At 39.6% G+C, this 18,094-nt stretch overlaps 1 protein-coding gene across 5 annotated transcripts in view; it reads right to left on the bottom strand.

The window, feature by feature from the left end:
* Window positions 1–18,094, bottom strand: part of sox5 (SRY-box transcription factor 5) — a 169,430-nt gene that overhangs the window by 93,690 nt on the left and 57,646 nt on the right. For all 5 annotated transcript variants that reach the window (XM_055154036.1, XM_020926348.2, XM_020926346.2 and 2 more), the window contains one exon: window positions 6,575–6,797. In XM_055154036.1, coding sequence (XP_055010011.1) covers window positions 6,575–6,797 — 223 coding nt within the window. The remainder of the gene's footprint in view (window positions 1–6,574; window positions 6,798–18,094) is intronic.

The following is an 18,094-nucleotide window of genomic DNA, read 5'->3' as shown; positions in this document are numbered from 1 at the left end:
TTTATTGTTTTGTTATATTTTTTGTATGTTGTTGTTATGATCTGGCATATTTTCGGTAATCACAGATGTTCTTTAATATGTACTGTCCCTATCAAATAATATAAAAATAAAAATATAAATAAATACTATATATATATATATATATATATATATATATATATATATATATATATATATATATATATATATATATATATATATATATATATATATATACACTATCTTCAATCATCAAACAACGGGACAAATTTAGCTTTCTTCCTCCTTACTCCAACTTCCTTGGCTTGTATAAGGGAACATGAAAAACAAGACTTCTTTTCAATCCTTTTGACTGTTTTTCTGCTCTCGCCTTCCCTTTCCCAGCACGAGAAGAATGATCAGCGCAAACAATGCCTGAGAGAGTCCTGCAGCACTTCATGTTAATTTATACAAGTAACTAATTACCGGCAAAAGGGTGGAAATCACATAAAGGCTAGCGTCTGCTCCCACGCTATAGTCTGTGCAGCTTCTGTTCTGTCACTCGCTCCCATTAGGCAGCTCTGATCCATGTGACGACTTGCAGAGGCCATTGTTGATGTTTGCTGTAGGTCTTTTAACTTCCCAATTTATCTTGTCCCACAGTCAGATGCAGTTTTTTCCAAATTATTCTCGTTGAGGAGACTTGTGTTCATCCTGTTTTAGTTGTGGGATAGTCTTGGTCTAGTCCAGGGTTAGATCCAAGTTTAGACCCTGGTTAGTTCTGATTTTTCGAAGTGGCCTGAAGGAAACTTTGGATACTATATTAGTTATTACTAGCTAGATCTCCTGTTGACACAATAAAGGGACCATGATGCCACCCATAGATCTTATTGTCTACTCTAAACTGTACAAAATATTTTGTGGTGCTTTTCTGTCTCCTGGTACTCTGGTTTTACCTAAAATCTGAAGGGTCCTAAGATGCAGTACGCTGAAGGATCTCTGTCATAAATTACTCCACATTGGAACTAAACATCTTCAGACCAACAGACAATGAAGGGTCTTGTGCGTCAAATGTTCTAGATTGTTTTCACCTGATTAGAGACCTCTTTTAAAAGCCCCAAAGACTCAATTGGATCGCTGCACTCAATTCTTTGTAATTGGGACACAGTCAAACTAAGAAGGGACAGTTGCATCTTAAATTACTGTTAATCTACTGGAATCCTTGTGTGAAAATGGGGTCTTATTTTTAGACAAAAGGGTTAAGATTGCACATAGAGACCACTGTCCTCTCCCACGCTCCAACCCTGAGAATTTGTGAATGTCTCTTACTGTTGCTTGTTTAAATATAAATATTTGCTGTATAATCTATCTATCAACCTAGTCTAAAATTACAATAAACACTGTTGTCAGTCTGTAAAAAACAGGTTAAAGTTCACCATATTGCACTTAAAGACACTAAACCCTTTGACATTTTGCAGTGTTCTCTTATTTTTTCCCATACCAGTAAACACCATTGTTGATGCATGCTTGACGTAACCCCCCAGACAGTGAAGCGGTGAGGATTAACCAAAGTGAAGGCTGAGGGTTGGACTGACGGACATTTCAACAGGGGACCGCCTCGGACCCTTGCACCTCTCCAACTCCACTCCTCTACCTCCTCTTCTTCGCTCTCCTTCTTGTTGGCAGCCTGTATCCGCCCTTCCCATTGTCACCCATTGGAGTGTATGGAGGCGTGAGGGAGTCCTGGCCAGTGTGTGCTTATGTGGCACAATAGCCCTGCCTAAGTGCTGTCCTATAAAATGCCTCAGTGCTCTCTAAAAGCAAGCTCCGGGTTTCCGTCCCTGCCAAGAAAATAGATGAAGTGAAGTGTGTGTAGTTGTGTGAGCGTTGTGCGACATCTGTCATTGAGTTGGCATTTTCAGTATGGAAACCAATGCCTCGGAGCAACCTGAAACAGCGATTACACTCGGCCATAAAAACGCTATTCTGTTTGACCCTGAGGTTTGCAGGCCCAGCTGAAGACCTGCCGTTTAGCGCTTGTCTTCTTACGTCCAAATCAATGCAATGAAGTGCAGGGGTCAGGGTCACGCCTCTGAAATGGATTCTGCTCCAATAAAACAACATGACTATTGCCAATTGTGAACCGACACAATGTGAAAAGGTCAGCAGAGTGACAATAGCTATATATTATATCACTGTTGTGTAACTCTGTGAGAGACTGCTACAGCCACAACTATAGCCCTTTACAAACGCACGTTCAGATGGACTTCAGGTCATACTTCTTGGACCTTAATGCTGCAGGTGGGTCAGCTGTCTGTCCTGAGCTTGTGTCAAGGGAGTGTGATGTGTGTACAGCTCTATGTAATTACGGTGCACATTAGATCGAGGACACATTGTGAAAATATCGTAAATTGACACGACAGTGAAGAACTCCTCATTTCTCCAATACGTCATCATCCCTCACTACCCCCTCTCCCCTCACTCCCCTTGTGGTACATGGACTTGCTCCTCTTCTGTTCAAATGCAAAAACAGAAGTACCACAGACATTATTGACATGTACGTATTGTACAGAACAGAAGAAGAGCCAGGTACAGCACCCAGAGATCACCCGAGTGCACTGATTTAGATATCTACTATTGACTGTAAGTAGGAGATTCAGGTTCATATCGCAATGTTCTTGGGTCAGATCACAATTGGTATCATGATTCATGTACTTACTATCTCAACATTGCTTTAAGAGAGCGAAATCAGTTTAAGAGTTCACACTTCTATGTGATTTGTTGAATACACCAGTCACATGACCTTACAGAGGTTGACCAATAAGAGGAGTGGGTGGGGAAAAAGTGAATTTGAGTTGATTTAAACAGTAGCACTGAATCATCGCCCTATCTTATATTGAAATATTGCTAAAATGTAAAACTGAAATATGATAATATTACTACCAGAAAATTCAACATTTCATCACCAGAATCCATCCTTTCACCCTGTCCTTAACTCTTTACTCTTTAGAATATAACTTCTCCTTAACCTTCACTTTACTGTTCTGACTGAAAGTCCCCAAAAACATTGCAACCAGACTTCTTGATATTATGAACTTGATCCCTGAACCATATTACAAATCTGCTTTTCTAACCTTACAACCCTTTACAAAAACTAAGATGTTAAATGTCTATTATGTCACAAAACTACGCCTGCTCTGTGTGTCTGGGTTGAAAGAGGTGTCCAGATCTGGATCTCAGCTGTTTACATAGGCCAGAAGAAAGAGGGATGGAGAGCGGATAAATGGAGAGAGAGAGTGAAAGAGAGAAGAGAGAGGACGAATGAGGCTGTGAGTGTCCAGGGCAGAGGAGCCACCACTCTGGGGGCTAACCCAAACATCTGTGCCCCATTTACCACAGTTACTCTGCCCCCTTTTAATTCTTCTATCTTTCATGTTGAGCTCATAATCTTAATCCACTCTACTCTTGCCTATTATTTCTCCGTCGCTTCTCCCTGAGGCTAGGTAACGGATGATCACCTTATTGTGCTCTCTGGGTCACTTGGGGTTAAAAGGCAAGTCCAAAGCTGTCCAAACCCAGGTGTGTCTGTATATGTGTGTTGGTGCATTGAAACAGTATTGGCTTGTCTCTTGGGTGTTAGCCTGGCTCTCCTCTTGACCCTAGGCCTCCCGCGATGCTCTGCTCTCATTATTCCCAGTAATGACTCACACGGCCACTCCAGCACGGGCTTCCTGTCGAGTGCCCACTAGACAGACTCTGGTAAACACATACAGGAATACAACTGATTTATATAGTTCTAATAATTGAAATATTCATCCATGGATTACTTGATAGTCGCACTTTGCATACTGACACGGCTAAGAGTTTAAATTTAGAAGTCGAGACGGGACTGACATGGTATGCAATCAAGCCACAAGGCAAAAAAATTTAACAAAAATTCAAAATTCACCAATAATTGCAGCACATATTTACTGTATAGTTTGATGTCTTTTGATAAGGTGCACGTCTATTGCAAATCTATGTTTCTATCCTGTCTTTTCCTTTCCTTATCTTTTAAGGTGACAACAATGTCATCATGTACAACAGATTTTTTATTTTGTGCATTCAAAAATGTGAGTCTTGCACAAAAAATGCAAGTAGTAGTCAACAGCATCTTCATGATTGAAAAAAATAGATCAAAACATTCACACACACACACACTAACTCACTCCATGCATTCTCCCTTCCACTGTTGTTTATATCAAACCTTTTAGCCAAAAAAAAAAAAAAAAAAATTTAATCCATGTTATGAGTGTCCAAACTCACCAAAAGTTTGCCATTTTGCCCATAAACTACTGGTACTGCACGGACTGTAGTAGTGGAGTGTGTATCTCTGGGGTAGCAGGTGGCCGGTGGGCTGAGACAGGAGATGAATGGGAGAGAGCAGGAGAGCGCTGGAGCATGGTTGGGCCAGGCCATGGGGGACAGCACAGCTTATCATTTATTACACCAAACACACAAACACCAACACACATGCGCTTCAGATACCAGCGTCCGAAAGCTCCCAAACTGCACACACATATTCATAGGTGCGCGCATTCACAGATACATATGCAAATACTCAGCTTCTCTCCCAAAGGCTTAAACAGCACTGTCGCACTGACCTAGTAAGGGCCACTATCCATTCATCTAGCCTAAGTAGAGCAACACTAGCCTCAGACACCCAACTATATCTTCAAAACTTACTGTATGTGTGTTGTCTTGCTTGGGGCCTGCCTTCGATAAGTCACGCCGTCTTTTTCGAGATGTTTATCGTTTTTTGACCCATTTCGCGTCTTTGGCCTCTCGCTAACTCTCCTCCTGGTGTTAATACCCTGATGCTACCAATGTGAACGTGCCATTGATCCAGTTGGAAGCGCTTTGTGTATGTGTGTGTGTTAGAGAGAGACAGACTGAGAGAGCAGTAATATTCCCGGCCTTTCATAATGATTAAAGCATTCATTAAATTTTCATCCCAACCTGCTGTTTGCTGCTAATGGCCTTTGTGAGCCACACAGCCAAACAATAGCCTAGCCGGGCACCGAAAAGGGATTTCTATCTCGCGGTTCAATACCAAAGCCCCCCCACTCCTCCTCCCTCTCTCCACTTCCCTTTGCTTTTTTCATCTATTCTTTCTTTCTTTTGCTCTTGCTTGGCCTAGAGTCTGGAGGCGCTGGGGCCTTTTGTTAGCGGGTTTCATTTAAACGTAGGCCAGATAATGCTCCGAGGTTGGTGTGGACGCTGCACCACTGTGGCTCTCCGCTAATGGGGTCTGTAAAGAAGACACTGCTCGCATCCTTCGCTCACTCCTTTCGCCTCCTTTCCTACTCACTTTTCCTCTCCTGTGTCTCCTCTTGCCTTGCCCTCCCTCTACCATGCCACGTCTGACTCATAAAGATCCATTATTGTTGTTTTTTCCTATGCGGATGGTTCACAAGGTCCAGCGAAGCAAGCGAACAACCCAAAACACACTTACAATTACACCGTAGCAAAGGTTTTTTATATGATAAAATGTGCCACAACAGACTGCTCTATATCGACTGAAATAAAACAAGCAGGCTCTGAGAGATGACCAGCAATCTTTGAAAGGCTCACTGAAAAGACTTGAAATGAGGTTAGGCCATCACAGCTTGAATTGAAAGACTGTTGATGTGCTGTAGGGAACACAAACACATCAAGGTACACTGTACACCTGAGCACTTTTTAGCAAATACAAGATGCACCTTTTGTCAAGCTGAAAACTTCAATTTATCCTCAGGTTGTGGGTAAGGTCCTATCCTGCCTTTTATATGACATGAATAACATTAAAGTGTACATGAGTCTAAATTATACTCTCTTTGGTAGTTATTGTCGCTGTCCAGCACTCTAGAGCTTGACATTTAAAGCCACCATCACAGACGTAAATGATTTCTCAAGCAATAAAGAGCCATGCTATTTATGTGTGCTATCTTTCTAAAGAAGGGAGGGACACCTGTTGGTAATGTTTTTGTCACGTTATCACCTTCGCATGCATTACATAGTGACTTAAGCCACCATTACTGGCCCTAATGGAGTCGCAGTTGGTCAGAGGCTAATTTTAACTCTTTGACGAGGCTAACTGTAGCCCAGGGCCACATTTGAGAATGAGCATAGAGACTAATCATGCTAAGCTATGCTACCCTAGGCTCAAATCACCCCTGGACTATTCAATTGCCTAGGGAATTGTACTTGGACTCTGAGGGCCTATTAACCTTAAGGTTGCAAAGGTACTTGCATGCGTTTGACTCTCCCTGAAAACAGAGCTATAAATTCCCTCCTCTTGAAAATGATCCGTGACACAATTGGATGGCTGTTAAGATATCCAAGTGCATTCACAGTCTCCGCCGAGCGCACACACGTCTTATTTGTCAGGTTGTGATAAATATGCAAAGCATGGTGGACAATGGGCCCGAACAGCTGATGCTGTCTGTCTGTGTGCAGAGAAACAAAGGCTCGCCTCTTATCGAGTGTGTAGGCTCATAACAGAGGGGGTGATAGAGACAGAGCAGAGACAGGACAGCAGCGTGTGATAGTCCAGACGCAGCTCACATCTGGACATACGCCTCCTGTCACCACTGACCTTCTGGCTCGTTCTTGATCAGCTCCTCCATCTTGCGCTGCTTCAGTGTGTCCACCACGTCTGCCAGGCTGCCTTTACGCCTCTCAGGGGTCCCCAGAGCTCCTGTGGCGGAGCCCCCATCACTGCAGGGCCGACTGCCGCCTCCGGCCTCTTCTTTGCCCGGTGAGGTAGCATTGTGCTGGGTGTAAGGGCTCAGGGAGCGCCCCTTACTGCTGTCGTGATCCTGGAGATAGAGAAAATCATTATTATTAGGATAATTTTTTAAAGTGCAAATTCAATGCCAATGAATAACTTTTATAAACAAGAGAAACAAGATGGAGACAGAGAAATAATCTACTAGTACTCTTCATTATGCACATTTATTTTTTTTTCTTTTATCCTTTATTTTTCTTTTCCTGTACAAACCTAGAACTTACAAAAGCATCTGGCTATTACTCTTTAAACTTCTTGACACCAAGCATTCTATTTTATAGTTCCATCATTCAACAAAAGTAAAAGTCTTTTTTATAACTCATTTTCCAAGAAACAACCCAAAGTTCCTGACTTCCTACTATTTTGGCCTTGAAAAGAACTTCAGTTTTTCTTGTCACTCAGCAACTAGACAGAGTTTTATGAGCTGCTTTACTCAATTGCACTTTTCCAATTTAGAAACATTCAAATCGGTTTCCCTTTTGGTTCTCAGTTACCATCACAACATTAGAATCCGTAGACATTGACAGAGTTTTCCTTGGCCTTGGTTGGACTAACGAAACAATTATTTCATGTGTTTGTATGGATTCCATTACGCCAAGGAACAATTGACTTTTATGTATACTTTAAAATGCCAATGCATGTTAACCCCCTGACCAGTGCATTAAGACTGTAAAGACGTCAAGCTGCCATTTAGTCAAAATAATGTTACAATATCATGAAAGGGCCCATACTATGTTATTTTCTGATCTACAGTATGTTATAATGTAGTTTCCTCATCAAAAACATACCTGGAGTTTTATTTTGTTTCATTCACACGTTTAACACACAAATCCTCTGTACTTAGGATGATTCTCAAACAGAAAACACAGTTTCACCTTGTGGTGTCATGTGGTAATAAAGGAGTGTTCCACTGTATTTTTTAAACTCCATGCACCTTCACTAGAATCATTTGGATGATTTCAACCCTGGAATTGCAAAACTCTATTTAATAAAAGGTAAAATGTAGATGTTAACTACTGCTTTAAGACATCACAAGATGAAACAGAGCATTTTGAGTTTCGGAGATGTAGATAGACTAATAAACCAGGAAAACTCAGACATGTGTAAATGAAACTACTCCGGGTATTTTTTTTGAGGAGGTAACAACATTCTAACATTACTTAAAGCTCACAAGTGTCAATTTTGTGTAATATAGATACCCTTTAAATTTTTTAAAATATTAACATTTGTAAATAAGTATGTATAGACAGTTTAAGAGTTTGTAGCACGGAGGGAGGCGCTGGCACTATCCCTCTCATTATCCCTATTCCTCTCCACTTTTCCTGCTTCCTTTATTTCTTGTAAACCTCTTCCTCACAGCCCATTGCAAGCACCTTTCATCCTGGGCCAGCTATCTTAAGTTAGGGCACACTTCGCCTTCCTTCTTCTCGTGCGTGCTCCTTACATCCTCTGGAATCTGCATTTGAGTCACTTGGAGGTACTTGACAGAGTGCGTACTTGAAAGGACAGTAGTTAAAGACTCTCGCACACTTGCTAACTAACGCTAACTCTTCATTACAAAGCTGTCTTTTTTGAGTCCTGGCCAATGCTACTGTACTCGATCCCAAGTTTCCAAGCAGCGTTTTGTGTTTTGTCCTAAGACTGGCGACAATTAATGCTGAGAATGCAACCACCATCAAAAACAAAATCACACAAAAAAGTGTAGATCGCTTTCAAATAACAAGTGTTGGAGCAGCGTCAAGTGATTTCCATAGTGTTATAAAAAGATTGCATGTGGGTACAAAATCACTACAAATACAACACGAATTAGCATGACAGCTACAAAATATAATGTATACGGCTCAAAGTGAAGCTCTGTGGCTAGTGCCAAGCTGTCGACACAAATAATTATCCGTCTGGCAAAAGTTGGAAAGCGCTATGGTGAAATGACCCTTTTCAAAGTAAAGGAATACATTAACTTTCAAAAGCATCTATTGTACATTGGATTTAAAATTTGCGGAACTAGGGTCCTTTTTACTGTTTGTAAACAATTTGAACAGTATATATTTTACCAAGTTTAGTAAAGACTTTTGGAAGAGTTAGAACTGTCTCTGCAAAAACAACATAATTTGAAGAATACCAGAACAATCTGGGGAAAAAAATGTGGAATTTTGACTTTTCAGAAAAGCACTGCAAATGTTATTAGATTTGAGATTTAGGTTTTAAAATCAGGATTCTGTTCACGGTGCCAATTTTAGCTCATCCAGAAGCATTAACATGGGAGAGAAGACTGAAATATGAACTGCTAAATTAATACAGGAATCCCATGCATGTTTGTAGATGTGATGCATTATAAGACTTGATATTTTGTAGATTAAATTAATGTTTCAACTACTGAGACTGCGATTTTGATTTGCTTGTGAGATCTTGCTGCTATAATACAGAACACTGCACTGTCCATACTAGGATATGTAAGATGTGACACAATGGCTTGGAACAGGGTGTATAACAGGATTAGTTGACAAAGCTGTCAGTAGCAGGTGAGTGGTAAGTAAAGTCTAGTTCCTTAATCTTTGACCTAGTAAAACCTGTGTTTGTTTGGCCAGCCCTTTTGATAAACTTAATTCCAGCTCAGCCCAATTAACACTGACACTGAGTAGAATGCCAAGTGTACTTGAAAACACAAACTTTTTTCCATTATGTGAAAATACCATAAGCAATGAGACTGGAAATGTGTTAGTTTGTAAGTCTTATGTTAAGGTGTACTGAGGTGAGTTCAGGTGCACATTGTCTCCCAGTTAATTACAGATACAAGCTGGTGAGACATTGAGCCAGTTGTCATTGTGTCAGATCAGGACTTTGTAGACGGGAGGGTCAATGGTCCACGGGGTTAATCTTTGGCTAATCTCAATAACAGTAAGGAGCACACCACCTGGAACAAGAAAAGCTCCCACAGTACCTTTGTCTTTCACAGATTATAGCTCTGTGTTTGCGTGGGTTGGAGGAAAGCAGAGGCGAATAGATGTAATAACTAAATTTGGCTCAAGTAAGATTATTGACACTGGTATTAATGCGAAAGTATTAAAAGTGCACTATGTACATTTTAAGTGAACGGTTCACCACCTGCTTGTCTCCATGCCAATGTTATTGAATTTGCCTGGAACGTTCTATAGTATTTAGAATAGAGATAAGCAGAGTCAAGTCAGATCTGAGGCCAAAAGGGCCCAGTTACAGTATGCATGTTCTTTAAGCAATAAAATACACCTAATTAAATGCACGATAAATAAATGTAACACCTTACAGTTGAACATTCTCAGCAAAGCAATAACAGATCAATACTGATCTGTTACTCGATACTGCTCCTCCAGAAAGGTTACATAGTGCACATTTAAGTGCAATAAAAAGCAGTTCATTTTTACACTGAGCAAGCTTGGGGAGAGGCAAAAACACTGGCACATTCAAGCAGCATTATGGCTTATTTAGACATAAATTGTTTTATAATCATTAACTCAGAGGTTGTTGATGGAAGAGGGACTTAATACACAGATCACAGTCCACAATGAGCTCATGTGAACCCTGTACGAGTTTCAGTGTCATTTGAAAAAATAATAATATAATAAAAACAATTGCTCAGCCCACAATAGGACTTTGACACATAGTTTTCATGCCTGAGGCATTTAACCAAAATGCCCCTGATGATTTTCATACCATTCCCACCTCAATTTATGATATTTAAACCACTGAAGCAGTTACTTTTTTATTGAATGCCATTTAGCTATCACAAAATAAAAACATTCAAACATTTAGTTTTTTGTTTTTGTAGTTTAGTATAGATACAGAAAAAGGGCTAAACTCAACAATCGTGCAAATGTATACATAATCAGATTGATCTATTATCTGTTATGCTGTGATTACTTTATTATTATTGTAATTGTTTGATTCACTATCTATAAAGCAAACTTCAATTTATTTTGTGACAGAGTTTTACTTTAATATATTTCTAAATATGGCCATCACTTCCAGGTCTATAAATATAGATTGTCAACTTTTATGGCTTCTTTTACAAAGTACCAATCTAGTACAACTGATTTTATTACCATTTAATCTATTATGCTGATATGTGAAGCCATAAATGAATACAAATACTTATCATACTGTTATTATGTGTATTATATATTTGTTTTTACTGTACTTTACTTTATTTTGGAGAGAGAGAGAAAGAGTCGACCATTATCACTTGACATTTTTTCCACTCGAACTGTCTGTGGGGCTGTGTCTGTTTGCACACTCTGAATAAGTCAGCACAATCAATAATTCACTAATTCCCCTGGAGTTCTCTTACTTGTATTGTAACAGAGACGCAGTGTTGATATATAGGCAATTGGACATAACACCCATTCATTAATATATATTTTTGTGACACGTACCGCAATGGAAATAGTGGCTTGTTTACATGCACTGCAAAATCAGATTTCTGGAGTTATCGAATTAATGAAATGTCATGTACACTTCCGTCTGATGAGAGTAGTCTGATTTCTTTCTGGTTGTTCACACCTGCATGTTTTGGCATGGACAATAAATAGGGAAAATTAATGTGATTGTTCTCTGTCTTCCAAAAACAAAAGTTACTCTAAAAATCCATTGATTAATTGACCATGTCACCCTAGTTTTTGATAATCAGACTCCTTTCGTGCATGTAAACACACCAGAAATCTGATTTAATTATCAGGTTATCTGATTATTGTAGTTATCTGTTTTTAGTGGCCATGTAAATGTACCCACTGTCTTCTTTCTAAAATGTTCAACATGAATTAACCTTGGCGTGCTACCTTTGCTTTCTCTTGTCTTATTTCACTCACCCTGTGTCTTCTTCAGATTAGGCAAATTCACACTTGAAATGAGCCGCTTTGTGATTACGAGGTTGCATCAGCGCAACATGCAAATACGAAAGAGTCGAGGAACGAAGGCAACGGCGGCGATGTTATTAGAATGAATGAGCGAACGACTTGACAGAAAGATAGAGAGACAGAGGGAGAGAGAGAGAGAGAGAGAGAGAGAGAGAGAGAGAGAGAGGAGGATAGCAGACATCTTGAAGGCAGCGGTCACACCTGTCACTTCCCATTTATCTAATCCAGTGCCTACTTAAAACTGCCGTACTCTTTTTCGCCACTTTTCTTTAGATGCAACAAACAAATTCAAAATACAGGGGAAATATAGAGAAGAAGAAGAAGAAGAAGAAGAGGTATGGTGGGGGTGCATTGGATAGGGTGCTAAGGTGCAGGGGGAGGTCCTGGTTAGCGAGGTTGTCAGATCTTTTAGCTCCTGTCGAAAAACCTGCCAGGGAGATGTCATCTTGCGAGAGGGGCAACAATGAAGGTCACTTCCCAATCACAGGGAATTAGCTTGGCTTCTTCAAAGAACCTCTCCATTAGGGCCTGTGACAATATTTATATGTGAAGTCAGACAGACAAGTCTTATCCCCCAGGCAACTTAAGCTTGTATTTTTTCCTCTTTTCTCTTGACATCAACCTCCCAGCTTATAATCCATGCGCAAAGGTTGACATTTCTACCCTTTACACCGTCCAACACATCGCAATCCAAACGACTAAAGAGGTGGTGTTTTGTTAAACGTTGTCACCGTGGAGTCGTGATCCAAAACGTATCTTCCCCCCAAAACTTTCCTCATCAACATGCATTTATTCTTAACAGGAACTTTTGGCTTGTGTGGATGTTGTGATGTTATTATAAATGTGTAGCGGGTTGTGCGTCTGTGCCACGGCGAGTGCACATAGCCCGTAGGTGTGTACGAGTGGCTGCATGTATGTATTTATATTCCTATGTGGCAGGCTGGCAGTGTGGGCGGTTCTGCCTTTAGTTTGCAGATGTCAATTCTCTTCCAAATGACTGGAACAAAGTAAAAATTGCGCCTCACTCTCTTTATCCCTTTACTGCCTCTGCAATGGAACCGAATTAAACAACTTTTGTCTTCTTAAGCTCATCTGTGAGGGGAGCTTGCTTTAAAAACACTTAACTCTTGCCAGAAAATGAAGAAAAAAAAAAAAAACGCTATTTTTTTTCCTACAGCCAGCACAGATGCCGCTGTTCTTTTTTTTTTCCAATTCCTCCCTTCCTGCTTCACTGTTGCCCAACACAAGACAGTCTATTTCTTTCCACATCTTGACATGTCCCGGGCGTAGCAAGGTGTATGCGCGAAAAAAAAATTAAAAAATGTGATTCCTTGGCGCGACGTGGTGGTTGAAGGCGTGGACAATGTGGCGGTGGGAAGAACTGGATTTGGATGCGCCGACTTAAAAAATAAATAACTCCATGTATACACACACATAGCAGTAAATGTCACAGACGATCCTGGAGGGGGGTACCACTTTTTCGGTAGACGCCGGAGCTGCCAATCTGGGCAATATGCACAACTTTCAGGACATTGCCAAACACACACACTCACGTTAAATCCTTTTACATGCCAGGCCTAAACACAGAGGCTGTCAGTTTTGACTCGCAGGGCCCTCGGGGTGGGACAAGCAGCCTATTACTTTTATCCCCCTGCTCTGACAATGTGCAGGAGCTCCGACTGTGCAGCTTTGATTTGGGACTTGGCAAAGGCCTATGGTGCACTTATAACCCTGTACAACAAAAATGGAGAATGTCGGTGTCTAATTCATTTGCTCTAAGACAATATTATAAAGCATCCAGGGTCATGTATTGATAAACTAAAATATAAACAAGCTGAATCTACAGTATATGTTCATTTGCAGCTGGTTACTGGTGCAGGTAGCATTAAACAGTCTATAAAACTGACAATTTAAAGTAACTAATTAATACCCTAAACCTAATTAAGGTTAAGAGTATTAATTAAGCTGTTGGAAGTCTGGAACGTGTAGTTATGTGATACCAATAAAGTGTTAGTCAAACTCGAAGTACAAAAACAATATAATTTAGTGAAAAACTACATATCCTATCAAAACTAATGAGGTTCCATCTTATTGACTACATGCAGTAAAACCATGCGTGACCCAAGCATGTACTTTATTGCTTTCTATAAAATGTACCTACTTAAGTTATTTGATTGTCCATGAATATCCTATTTTAATTATAATCAACAAAGGTGATTATTGTAAATGTTCAATAAATATACCATAACTTTTGTGGTACTACAAAAGTCCACCATTCAATCCACAGCCTCCTGAATCAACGACCATATGGCCACATAATGAGTTTACACATTAACACTAAAATAAAAGGCATTATTTGTCATTAGGAGCATTCAAAGCAATAAAACACTTCATTTCTATACAGGATTGGTCGTCCCTTATCTGAAAACATGCAGCTGTATTAAAATAGCACTTTGGCTAAAGACACGGCGGTACATTTGAGCACGACCCTCGCGGCTGACAGGCAAGCGCTGTTGATTCATTAGTGCATCACTGGCATGAGAAATTAAGTGTGACCACTGCGTCTCAAGACTGCTCAATGACTGTGTTACATCTGTCAAACCCGCATAGACGCACACACACACACACACACACACGCATAATCAGACAGGGAGAGGCGAGAGAGAGAGGGGAGAATGAATAAGAAATAATGCCTGACGAAATATCTTTATAGTTTCTAACGGGCTGGCCTGTTATTGAAATAATTAGTGTTTGTCCATTAACACATTTATGAGAGAAGATGCTTGCCGCTGGCTGATGTGAAAACAGCTTTTTTATTTGACAAGAATGTGTGAAGCATCAGCAGACAAATATTTACCGCACAAATCACCTTTGGACTTTTGGTGCTGGATTTGGAGGGAGGCAAAAAAGCTTGACCTTTTTGGTGCAAAAGTTAATTGGTGTTTACTTGTTTAGATTATCAGGCAATTAGCTTATATAAATAATTGTCCAACTAAACTGCTCTTTGTCTGAAATTGCTTGGTAAAATACTAATATGGTTTGAAAATATATGTAAAAAGTAACTTGTAAAAAAGCTAGACATTTAAACCAATATACAATCTATGTACATTTGCAATAAAATTTGAGATGGTCTACTTAGAGATTCCTAATATTTTCACATTTTATCTTGGATTTATCATTGAAAACTGACAATTAGTATTGAATTCCTAAAACATCCTTATACAAAAATCATGTAATTCTAACCTATAAAATGTGTATAAGGGACAGCTGCAGGAGTACAAACAAAGTGCCCTAACCTGACTGTAGCAGGCTTCACTGAGGTCACTACGTACCCCAGCGCCGCTCTTTCTCTATCGCCGTGGTAATTTGCTATGACAAGATAAAGCTGTAATCTGGTCTCCCCTCTCACCCCCCCTGCTGCCTCACTTCCAAGTCAGTCTCTCACATATTAGCCCCTATCACTCGGTTACAATTGCCCCAGGACAGAGAGAAAGAGGGTCCCGGCAGCCCCGACCCACCCCACCCCTCCCCTGCGCAGTCTAAAGCCGCCAACACCTTCTCCCTTACAATCAAAGCGTCAAAGGGCTAGGAGGGCGCCCCACTCCCCACTCCCCACTGCCACACACACACACACGGGTTTGCCACTTCATAATGCACCACTTAAACCCTGGGACAGCCTATTATACTTGAGCCTAGCAATATGATAAATCTGCTGACAAGTACTTTGAAGTAGAAGGTCTATACGGGAACACAGTGGCTTAAAACTTCCTGTTATGAGCAACATTTTGAGGACTTTTTATCATTCAAATTGTATAATTTATTGACTTAAATTGTTAATCACTATGGCAACAGTCGTATTTTTCAACATTCTGAAACCCATGAAAAGCAATGTTATATTGTTTTTTGTTGTTAGTGGTGGTGTTTTTTGTTTTGTTTTTTTGTTTGTTTTTCCACATATAACAACTAGATTATTACATATGCACAGAGTTTATGTTGTGTCTGTGTTGAGATGAAGTAACAGGACTTTGGTTTACACTCAGATCTGCCACACACTCAGAGTCCACCGTGGGAGGCTAATCAGCTGGGCTAATTACTGAATTAGCTTTGCATTACCACTCCTAAGCACGTTTTCATTGTTTTACAGCATGTAGAGATTTATCAACTGTATATAAGGGTGGAAAGGTCAATGTGTGTTATCAAAGGAGGAGGCGTGTGTCCTGGTTACAGAGAGGGAGAGGGAAAGGGAGGGGTATACAAACACAGGCTGAAAAACACTGGCATTTCAACAGGTGAATGGTATTTAGATCATATATCAGAAAGCTTAAGGAGATTATTAGTAGACTTATATGGGGAATTAACATTGTGTTCTGCCGTGGATTACATTTATGCATACATTCAATACATTTAACAACATTTCCGACTTGATCTACTGTTAGGATCGAGGTGGAAGGTATATTAGGGGTGGTCGATAATCAAAAACAAAACTCATTATGCCAGTTCAACAGAGAATTCACTAAATTACCTGAGATTTACATTAGAAAAACAACTACACAAATACACATAAAGAGCAGAAATATAACCTTGTTTGGATGATTACAACATAATTCTAGCCTGCATACTCAATATTTAAATTTATCTTCAAAAGAACATTCACAATATTATATTCTCTAGTCCATAAAGACCTTCTCTTCACATGAGTGCTTCTAAAGAAAAGCTGGTCCACAATTAAGATTAAATTATACTAAAGTGATATATAAGTTGACAAATCTCTCAAAATTATTAGGATCTTATCAAAAATTATGTATACATAGAAGTTCTAGTAAAAAGGGAGGCATAAAAGTAAAATCGCAGTCCAGTCATACCCAGAACTCCAACTAACTCACTCCATCTCTTCTCCTTTCTGCTATGGTCCATATCCTTATAATCATCATGAAATAATTAGTTGACCAGTAAAAAAAAAATGGTTGACCATGTTATCATAAATCAACCAATCGAAATTACTAATGGAAACCCTAAAAAACCTTATTGGTCAACTGTTGTTTACACTACAACATATGACTATATAAGTACTACATCCAGCTTTTATGTAACAATGAAAGCTACAGTCCGTCAAACAAACAAAGGGGCCACATGTAACAATCCCTGAAGTCCCCCCAATCACACTTGTGTACTGCAATGTGTCACACCACACGTACAGAATTCACACAGGGTCACATGCAGCCAACACAAGCTCCTTAAAATTCAACGCACAATACCACTCACAAATAACAAAAGCTCCCCATAAGCATGTGCACACAGTCCGGGGCTGAAGTAATATTTTACATGAAACACACAATGAGCAATTGCACATATAACTAGGCCTCAGTGGTGGAAGGTAACAAAGTACAAAAGTAAAACTACAATACTTAAGTACAATTTTTAGGTATCTGTACTTTTTACAGTGGATACTTTTTACTTTTACTTTGATAATTTTGAGAGCATGTATCTGTACTTTCTACCCCACTACATTTTAGATCTGGACTGAAAAGTAAAAAGTACTTTTCTTTATTGTTTGAGATTTGCTGAAATGGCTAAGACTTAGTTTGAGTTAACGCCCCAACTCTGAGCAAACCAAATAGGCAAAAACAGGTAGAAACATTAAGAAATCAGCTGAATCACTTAAAATCAGCTAAATTATTTATAAAAAACAATATATTTGATGCTTTAATTGTTCAAAAATATCTCAGCTAAATATTTTTAAACAGGTACTTCAACAGTTAAAGTAGATTTTTTTCATGTGATACTTTTACTTTTGCTTGAGTAATCTTTAGCCCCTGCATCTGTACTTTTACTTGAGTAACAAAACTGAGTACTTCATCCACTGCTAGGCCTGTCAAGATAATTAATCAACTCATGTCTGTTTAATTTGAAAAATCACCGGACGGCTTGGATGGTTTCCTTATTCACTTTTTTTTTACACAAGAAATTAAATATATTAACTTGAATCCATGTATTTTCTTCTATGTTGTTAAAAAGTCTCAGAATGTATACAAATCCACTTATGTTACATATATATTTGTTTTGTCCAAGCAAGGTGGAAACTGGAGAAAACGTTAATACCATTATGTTTACTTTCACTTTTAGCATAAGCAAGCACATTTAAAGATATTGCCAGTTTGAAGCAAGCAGTGACTTAGATATTAGGAGAGATCGCACCTGAAATGACTTTGAATACTGTCCACTCCAACTTAAAGAACAATATACGTGAGTGCAATCTTGGACACCTTTGTCAAGTGTTTGTGGAAGTCTTAAGTGCTGACTATCCCTGCGTAATGCTATAGGTTAGGATTATCGCAAACTTAATCTGATCTGGGGTCTTTGGCCTGGGGTCACCCGCGGCCCTAAGCCACTCAAACACACAGTGGCACAGAGCTGGATGGGAAGGTATGCTGAGGGCAGATGG

Source organism: Boleophthalmus pectinirostris, unplaced genomic scaffold, assembly GCF_026225935.1.
Source record: "Boleophthalmus pectinirostris isolate CB_2022bp ecotype Guang Dong unplaced genomic scaffold, ASM2622593v1 HiC_scaffold_18, whole genome shotgun sequence".
In the NCBI taxonomy this organism is placed as follows: domain Eukaryota; kingdom Metazoa; phylum Chordata; class Actinopteri; order Gobiiformes; family Gobiidae; genus Boleophthalmus; species Boleophthalmus pectinirostris.
Note: the sequence above shows the minus strand (reverse complement) of the source record. Positions and strands in the feature narration are given on the sequence as shown.